This window comes from Eleutherodactylus coqui, chromosome 2 (assembly GCF_035609145.1).
Source record: "Eleutherodactylus coqui strain aEleCoq1 chromosome 2, aEleCoq1.hap1, whole genome shotgun sequence".
Taxonomy (NCBI): Eukaryota; Metazoa; Chordata; class Amphibia; order Anura; family Eleutherodactylidae; genus Eleutherodactylus; species Eleutherodactylus coqui.
In genome coordinates this window covers 284,607,262-284,616,896 of record NC_089838.1, presented here as the reverse complement: position 1 = coordinate 284,616,896, position 9,635 = coordinate 284,607,262, and the positions used below count along the sequence as shown (strand labels likewise).

Below are 9,635 nucleotides of genomic sequence, written 5' to 3'. Positions count from 1 at the left end.
TCAATTTAACTCTTTAATGCCGAGTCTTATAAATAATTTCCGTCAAATTATATTAGTAGTCGTAGAATATAAAGCTTCTGATTCATTTCTTTGCAGACATTTACAGAATTGATGCTGAAATCCACTAGCACCACATCTATTCTTGCCCCTGGTGCGTGCAGTATACAGCATGTTAGTCTACAGTACCCGCTGTCTTCCTCTGCAGCTGGGCTTTCCTAGTACTCAGCTGCCCTCTGCTGTTTGGTATGAGCGCTGCAAGCATGTGTGTGTATTCATTTATTGGTGTTTAATTGTGCACAGAACATTGAACGGCCACTTCTTTTTCTCATTTAAATGCACCCATTACATAAATCACATAACAGAAGGTGGCATGTTCCCTCTAAGTGCCATACACTAAGTTATAGTGCTTATAGGACAGGTCCCACTGAGTCCGTGCTTATATATTCCACTGTTCTCTATGGGAGTGGGCACACACAGACTAAATGAAAAAAAGTCAAACTGCTGACCACAAAGGAACAGGGTGCCTTGTGAGTGTAAAAATTAGACCCCGGACTGAGCAGGACCTCTCCTATAAACACCATACCCTAGTGGCATTTATAGGGGGTGACAGGTTGCCTTTAAACAAAATTGCACCCAAATCTTCATTGATCCGCTGACATTCCGCATTCAATGCAAGGGAATGCAGGATTTTGTACCCCACTAACACATTGCACTAGAAATGCACAGAGTTTTGCCTGCATCACGGGAGGAAAAAAGAGATTGTGAGAAGAGCAAGCATGTTCGTTCCTATGAAAAGGGGAAAAGCGTTTAGTACCGTGTTAGCCAGTAGAGCAAAATGTGATGGTTTCTCTTACTGGAAAACCAAGTAATCTTGTAGATATGATACTTTTAACAGCTAACAAAAATACATAATGTTATAGCAAGCTTTCGAACCTACTTAGGGTCCTTGGCCTGAGGAAGAACCCGGAGAAGTTCGAAAGCTCGCATTAACGTCATGTATTTTTGTTAGCCATTAAAAGGTATCATATCTACAAGATTCCTTGGTTTCTTTTGCTGAGAATCACATGTTGTTGTTCTTATGGATTCCCGCACATAAAAAAAAAATTAAAAAAAATCCTTTGAATGACAATTGAGCTAATCCGAATGTCGATCTGCACTACATCTGCAGCAGAAATGCAAGTATCATGCTTCTACTGCCAATCTTTGGAAAATGTACAGCATAAGCATTAAAGGGCTTGTCCACCTGTTACCGATTGATGACCTATTATCAGGAGGGGTCATCGATAGTTGATTGGCTGTGGTCCTAAGTTACAGAACCCTCTTGATCAGTTGTTCGCTGGGCCATTGACGAGAAGCAGATTTCTGCACACACTTGGCAGTGTTGCAGGTTGGTATTGTAGGCACTATTCCCAATCCAGTTAACAGTTGATTGTCTGTGGTTGCAAGCAGTGGACCCCTGCTGATCAACTGCTTAAAAGGTCATCAGTAATTAAGAGGTGGACAACCCCTTTAATCCCAAACATGTGAACAGGCTCTTAAAGATGGCCTATCCACACTCTTGATGTGTCCGTTTAAGCAACTGCTCGTATTCCCTATAAGTCTGGAGCTCCTTTTCTTAGATGTCAGTGCTGTGAGGTCTTCCGTTCTATCTCCTGGAAATATACATTAACAACTGGGTGTCACCATACCAATAGGTTCCATAGTCCTCTTTTTTTTTTTTTTTTTTTTTAAGCCTATGAAGAACTGGATTTCCACCGCAAGAACCTGTGGACATAAATGGCTTGGCACCTTATACTACACCCAGTAGACCACACCATGAGTCACATATGGCCTTCAAGTGTTGGTCTACTCTTGCACAATCAATGAAAACGTTGCGCTGTGCTACTCCCTGCAGCCTTTCTACTATTGCTTCCTGCAATGTCCACATGGTACCAGTTGAGTTACATGGTCTGGTAGTCTACTTGTAGAGGAGATCTGATCTGGCCACATCATCCTGCCGATTCGCTAAAAGCTACCACCAGACAGGGCTTTCCACACACTGCAACCCCTAGATGCTTATTAGGGGGTTGGGATGGAGGGGGGTAACTTCATGAACTTCTTGCAGATATTACAAATTCATTCCATCCAGGCCGTTTTATGTATTATAAAGTTGAACCAGGCACTGAATAGAAGTACCATATATGAAGCCTTTAATGTATGGAAGATAAATCTGTATATGTCCGTCTATTGAAATCCAGTCATTGTGCAATATAAATATCAGCAGGGTCACTAACAGCTTCCCAGCCATTGTTATAGACGACAGGTTAACGGAGGTACAAGATCATGGATCTGAGCTGTAGTAAGGCAACAGTAAAAGTACAATCATGTAACAAAGGAGAGCAGTATGAAAGGATGTTATTTCAGGGAGTTGTCCTGGATTAGCAAAACCTGGCTGCTTTCTTCCAGAAACAATGCCACACCTGACCATGAAATGTGGTTGGCACTACAGCTTATCTGCATTCACTTCAATGGAGCTGAGCTGCAATACCATACACAATACATGGACAGGGGTGGGGTTGTTTCTGCAGGAATGCTGGCTCCCAATAGGTGGAGCTGTAGAGGCATTGTTCCATCTTCACATTTGCATATTTCCCAGAGGAGCATGGATGGCCTTATAAGTGGTCTCCCTAAGGAGAAACGATACCCTAACCTGACCCGTTGTTTATGAACAGCCAGCCATGTTTTTCTAATCCTGGAAAACCCTTTAAGAAAGGCACCTAGGTCTTTATTTATTACAATCATCTTCTATAATTCACAATCCAATATACAAGAGCACTCGACCCAATTGGAATAAATCAGAAAATTTACAGCATCCTCAGGCCGAGTCGCCAGAAAAAAATATTTTAGGAGTCATTTCTCTTATCTGCCATTAAAATACACTTTGCTAAATTACATTCTCTTCATATCAGCAGTACATATATTCTGTATATACATAAGCACAGCTTCATCCCCATTATACTACAGTTGGCCTGATCAATGAGAGCTGTGCCTGCAATTACAGGGGTTGGAGCAGCGCTTCCACTCCCACCCCGGTGTATCTGGCACAGACAGCCGGCACTGCCTGGAAAACCCCTTTAAACTGAATCCTTTTGTCGCCATGATGTTTTTAGGTCTTCAAATGTTTTTAGCTTTATTTTTTGAGGGAGGAGCTATATCACAGCCTCGATTTAAATGGGTATTTCGCATAATGAGTTCCAAATGTGTTGCTTTTTCCCCCACTGAATTGCGCATCCCTCTTAAACTTCTATGGGGACCTCGGGTTTATGTGAAACCCATTTTAATCCATGGGTTCCAATCTCTACATACTGCATGCAAACACACCCGTGTGAATCTGCCCTAAAACATATTTAAAGGGGTGTATAGGATTAGAGAAACATAGTTGCTTTCCTCTAAAAACAGCGCCACATCTGACCATGGTTGTATCCAGTATCGCAGCTCAGCTCTATTGAAGTGAATGGAGCAGAGCTGCAATACCTCTTACAACCTGTGAACAGGTATGGCAGTGCTTTTTGTGTTTTTTTAAACTTGAAGGCAGCCATGTTTTTCTAATCCGGTACAACCCCTTTAAATGGAAAAAAACCTAGTTATGAAGCAACAGCATGGTCAGTTGCATATCTCACCATTGACATGGGAAAATGTGCAGTTGACCAAGCAAGCATTTCTATGCTTGCATAAAAGACATGATCAGCTGACAAGCGAGCGTTTGCTTGTCCGCCGGCTGATCATATTTACATGGGTCATATTAAAAAGGGCCCTCAGAGCTTCTCTCGACCTCTTGCAGCATTGCCATGACTTATCCCATACTCTGGATATTGCTATATCCAATAGAGGGAGTATTTATCAAAGAGCAGATCACACAGCGATGACGTCACTTGTCCCTCGAGTTTCACTTTATGGACCCGAAAGCTACCTCCACAGTAAATAAGCTCGGGCTGAACCAAAATCCAGACAGCGTGGCACATTGGAAGACGACAAAAGGTATTTGATCGGATTATCTATTTGCTCTAATTACAGAACATGGACACAAAACAGATGGATGCACTTCCATTTGGCTATACAAGAAGATATCCAAGTACACACATACATATACACACACGCTGGATATCAGAAACAGGATCCAGTCATACATAGAGGCAAATTATATCCCCTCAGACACTTGGAGGGTCATCATAATCACAGTCACAGGATCGCTTCTGTGCCAGGTATTGGGGGTTGATTCGAGATCAGCGCCAGTCTTCAGGGCAGAAGCTTGGAAGTAGAGGAAATCTATGTGGGGATGACACCGGTGGCCAAGAGGATGATGAGCAGGACGATGATTCCCACAACTACACAAATTATAGCGATCATCTTTGCGTTTTTCCACCAGTATTTTCTGGCAACTTTCTGCGAGGTGGTCTTGAAGTGTTCAGACTGAGGAAGACAAGAATATGGTTAGAAGGCAATGAAGTAGATACTCAAGAAGGTACATCACAATCGGAGAAAGAAGATGATACAAAGTGACCCATTAAGCCCAGGGGTTCCATTTAAATACCCGGAAGCACCACCCCTGATGGGTTCTGAGTGGGACCTCTCACCAGTCAATGAAAACTGCTGAAGCGAAAATCATAATGTCTTCATTTTAACAAGTTTCTGTACATTTTCGGTATTTTGTGCCAGAAAGAATAAACACAGTGGACTATGCTCTTCTTTCCAGCACAAAATTCCCAGAAATTAATGGAAACCTGCTGAAAAGGAGACATATCTGTCTCCATTTCAGTTTTCATTAATAGTTGAGGGGTTTTGCTCCAGTTTCCATCGATTAACCCTTTGCAATCCAATTTTGGATTCAGGGTTTCCTGGGGGGGGGGGGGGGGGGGAGGTTCTCTTTCTGCCATTATACAATGGCGCCACCTGCTGGCTAGAGCCAGTACTGTGGTATTGGACATTCGGGATAAGCCCCCGACAGAGCGGCCAGTAATATACAGTAAGAATACCCTGCTGGACGTCTTTCGAGATCGGAGCTGTACAGCCTTCAATCAGAATGTCTTTAGACGTCAGACAGTGGATTGGAAAGGGTTAAATGGAACCCCCCGACAGGACTCCTGGGACGAGGGCCACAACGAGGTCTGAACAGGGCCGTACTCTGATATTTTAGGGTACTCTTACATAGTCGTCCCAACAACTATCACTCCTGTGCTTTCACACAGGAGCCATCAAATCAGTGAGCTGAAACAAAGCGACTATTGAAGGATTTCTCGCTCCGTACTCTCTCGGGTTCCGCTTTCACATGGGACGACTTTCACTGGAAATTGCTTATTTGACGATTTACACAGGCCAACTATTGATGAAAAAAAACAAACAAAACCCTTAGGCTAGGTTCACACTGGTGAGAAAATTTTGAGAGATTGCGAGACGCACAAATATTAATTCCATTCCTCTGAATGGGTTCATTCACATTTGCGAGGTTCTCCTGCATGGCACCAAGTTGCTATGCAGGAAACACTTCGCAGCATGTCCTATTTTTCGGCGATCTCGCCCATTGTTCTCAATGTGGCCGGCGGCAGCAGCAGCACTGGCCCATTGAAGACAATGGTAGAACTCCGCAATCCTCTGCTGTGACTGACAGCCACAGCGGGATTCCCTTCATCTCCGAAGTGATACGAGACTGCTTTCACATGAAACCTGTACAAGTGGGTGGACGAAGCACCCTGCGACCCATTCATTCTCAGAATCAGCAGGGATTCCAGAGGCAAGACCCCCACTAACCATAAAGTGATGACGTATCAAGAGGATAGACCACTTTACAACATGGCAATACCCCTTTAATAAGCCTACCAGCTGGTGGATACCGCCACTAGTGATCTGCCTAATTTAGTCTACCTCTTACTAATCCTGCACCAGTACCACAAAAGGTGGAATTAGGACCAATTCCCACTACTGCAATAAAGGCCTTGACCATTTTTATAAATGACATAACTGATGTATTTTACAATACGGCCCCCACCCAGAAGTTGAACTGGCGAGTAAAGCTCCGTTTACATCTACACCATGGTTTCAGTTTCTAACAAACCATGATGCAGTGCTGCTTCTGTCACATGACAGGCATGAACGGCGCCCAACAGACTTACAATGGGGGTTTCTATTGGGTTCTGCTAAGATGTCTCTTTCCTGAAAGAAAGAGGGGGGAAAAAAAATAGTGCTGCATGCAGTGCTATGAAATGTGATGGAAACTACAACACCGTCGATGTGCAGATTTTTAGGGCACTTTTTTTTTTTAAAGCTGTATAATTCGCTCAATTGAGCGATTCTGACAGATGGGTTCCACTTTTACATGGGGAGACTGACAGGGTATGGAGCGATACATTGCTCATTAGACGGTAGTCAGATTGTTACAGCTCAGAAACAAAGTGATTAGTGAGCAACTTCTTACTATGTGTAAACAGGCAGTCTCCCAACTGTGAACAACAGCCTGTTCAGCGAATGGAGGCTGATGGCTGGAAGAGCTCTCCAACGCGTTCCACCTCCATTTACTGAACGGATACACTGTAAGAGCACCCGTAGTCATGTATTGTACTGTGGAATGTTGCTTGTCTTCAGGTTCTTAGTCAATGTCGAGGGTTAATTTGTTCAAACAGACTGGTCAGTTATGTTGTCGGTTCCGAATTGACCTAAGCAGGAGGAGCGCTCCTTTTGAGAGTCTAAGTACTGACCATACACACGGTATATGATGAAGTAATGAACTCTAAGTCTTTATTGGCATAGTCTCAGTTTATATAGAAGATCGCCCACGCAGGGATGCGACCTCTGGTAATACAAGGAGTAACCTCATGATACATACATTCATCTGATAAAAACACATGACTTCTATATCTTACAATGACATAATCATTCAATAAACTTTGACATTTAGGCTTGATATATGACATTCAAGAAATAGCTGATTTCACATGACTTTTAGACTAGTACATTAGTAAATATAGAGAAATAGCTGACAACTTCTTTGCGGTTAGGCTATGTCTCACTACATTTATGAACATCTGCTCTTAACTTCCTGATTCCACTTAGATCAGACGTTTGGCCTATTACTCAATAGTCATGAGTCCTTCAGAGCAGAATAGAATATTTGCAGTATTCAACCTTATTGATTCAAATAGATTACTAAGCAAAATATATTAACTCCTTTTTGATTAGCGACATTTATTAATTTCTTTACAGCCCCCATTGGCCCTTATCATTCCCCCATTTTGGACATCAGGAAGTCACACACAGGGTCCAGTTCTATTTTGAAAAGTCATAGTCGAGGTAGGTCTTATTGGTCGACTAGCCCATATAAGGTGTCTCTAGTATGATGTTACAATACTAGTAGCGTGCATAGGTACGCACGGCAGGGGATTCCCTAATCTTCACCCACACCAATGTCCCTCCTGGAGATAGTCCTAGTGGTGAACACGTCCAGGTCGCGTTACCCTGACCCTACACTACCTAGTGACAAGACTGGAAGGAACCGCCGTATGTTCTGCCTTCATCCAGCAGGGGTCGGCCTACACAGGGGCTGTAAAGGCTTTTGCCGTACATTTGCTCACACAAGAGATTATGACTTTGATTATTATATATATACACAACAGCATGACAATTATCTGTAATATACTTTGTAGGATTCCCATGAACCATCCTCCCAGACCAGAAAACCAATTTGCAGGGTTAAGAAAATTAAACCATCCCTGGTCTTTATCCTGTTTTATGCTAGTAGCTATTTTTCCCAAGGTATTGATCTTTTGGTGAATGGATTCTGAGTGATCAGAGAGGTTGAAACAACACATCCCCTCAAATTCCTCACATCCGTGGTTTACTGCGAGCAACAGGTAATCTATGGCGGCTCTATTTTGTAAAGCTGCTTTCCTGACTCCTTGTATGTCTAGTAGGAGGAGGTCCAAGGCCTGTGATGTCGCATTCAGGCCCTTTACCATATCGCATGCTAATCCATTGATTACTCTTGTGTTATATTGTGCCAACCCGGGAACACCCACAATACTGACTGCCAGTGCCGTATGTTCTGAGTAGCTAAGTAGAGTGGGTGGTCCTTCACAGTTGCTATCCAGTCCTTCTACCTCCCTCTTTTGTCTGTTGGTGAGTTGTGGGATGCTAGGTTTTTGGTACATTAGTATACTTAATCTAGCTAAGGAGCAGGGACCTCCGGTCAGGTTAGCTGGGATATATGTGTAAGTCAGGTTACCGCAGGACAGGACCCAGCCTAATGGTAATTTGACGTGCCTAAAATGGCTGGGGCTTCGGACTGTGTGGTTACAAAGCATAGGAGTGTGTACCTTTCTACATTGCTGGACTGTGCGATTACATAGTCTCTGGGAATCACTAGTCACCCTGGTTCTCTGCGCACAGCCTCCCATATGTTCTTTATTACACGTGAAGTTATAGCATACCTCAGCCGGAGCGACATTCCTGACCCGGAAACGAGTCATATTAGACCAAAGTGTATGTTCGACCGCATCACAGTGGGGACAATATTCATATACATTAAGAAAGGTATTTTCCTGAATAACATTGCTCTCCTCTACATCACTATCATTATGCACTATTGAATATATATCACGAAGTGTCTTTATTGGAGTGGGGATAGACAGTAAGCAAGTCCGTAAAATATCTTCCCCACTCCGCAGGTTGGGCATGCACATGTGGGAAATATTCAGTACGTCCTTTGCAAAGTATTCCCACATGTTGGGGTGTCCTTCCGCCCAAACAGTCCATCTTCTTCTTACATTGACAGTTGATGAAGAATTGTCCCGAAAAGAGAGTAGTCCAAGAAAACAAAGGGTAAATAATACACCTATCCAGACTATCAATGCTGGTGTCCAGGTTGCCATCCTCCTCCCCCACCCTGGGTTGGGCTTACTCTCCACCCCCCTCGTGGTGCTGAGGCGTTGGAACTTTCTTGCAGTGTGAGGCATGGATCCAAGTGGGTTTGCCTTCTAGCTTGACCGAGGTGGGAGTGGTTAACAGCACTTGGTATGGTCCGTCAAAGCGAGGTTCCAAAGTCTTTCTGACGTGTCTCTTTACCACCACCCAATCTCCGGGATTCAGAGAGTGGGATCCTTCCAAACTATCAGGGTCTGGAATAGAAGAGAAGACTAGGTCGTGTGTTATTTTTAGCTTTTGGCATAAATCCTGCACAAAGGAAGTAACTTTATCATGACCCAGGGATAGAGCTTGGGGGTGATACAGTCCTAACCTGGGCACGGAGCCAAAGAGAATCTCATAAGGAGACAGTCCTGTTTTCCTATTTGGCGTGGTTCGTACTGAGTAGAGTGCCAAAGGTAGGCACTCGGGCCAAGGTTTTCCTGTTTCAACCATGGCTTTCTGTATCTTAAGTTTGAGGGTGCCATTGAGTCTTTCTACTTTTCCGGAGCTCTGCGGATGATAGGGGGTGTGAAAGGCCTGTTCTACTCCTAAGGCGGACATGACTTCCTTCATTACCTCACCAGTGAAGTGAGTACCACGGTCGCTCTCAATGGTCTCTGGTACCCCAAATCTGCACACTAACTCTGACACAAGTTTCTTTGCAGTGGCCTGGGCAGTGGCCTTCGTGACCGGGTAGGCCTCGG

General features: G+C 43.8%; 1 protein-coding gene across 1 annotated transcript in view; it reads right to left on the bottom strand.

Annotated features, from left to right (window-relative positions):
- VAMP8 (vesicle associated membrane protein 8) overlaps nt 1-9,635 on the bottom strand; it is a 45,707-nt gene continuing 36,072 nt past the window's right edge. The window contains exon 3 of the mRNA XM_066593113.1: nt 1-4,449. Coding sequence (XP_066449210.1) covers nt 4,306-4,449 — 144 coding nt within the window. The 3' untranslated portion in view covers nt 1-4,305. The remainder of the gene's footprint in view (nt 4,450-9,635) is intronic.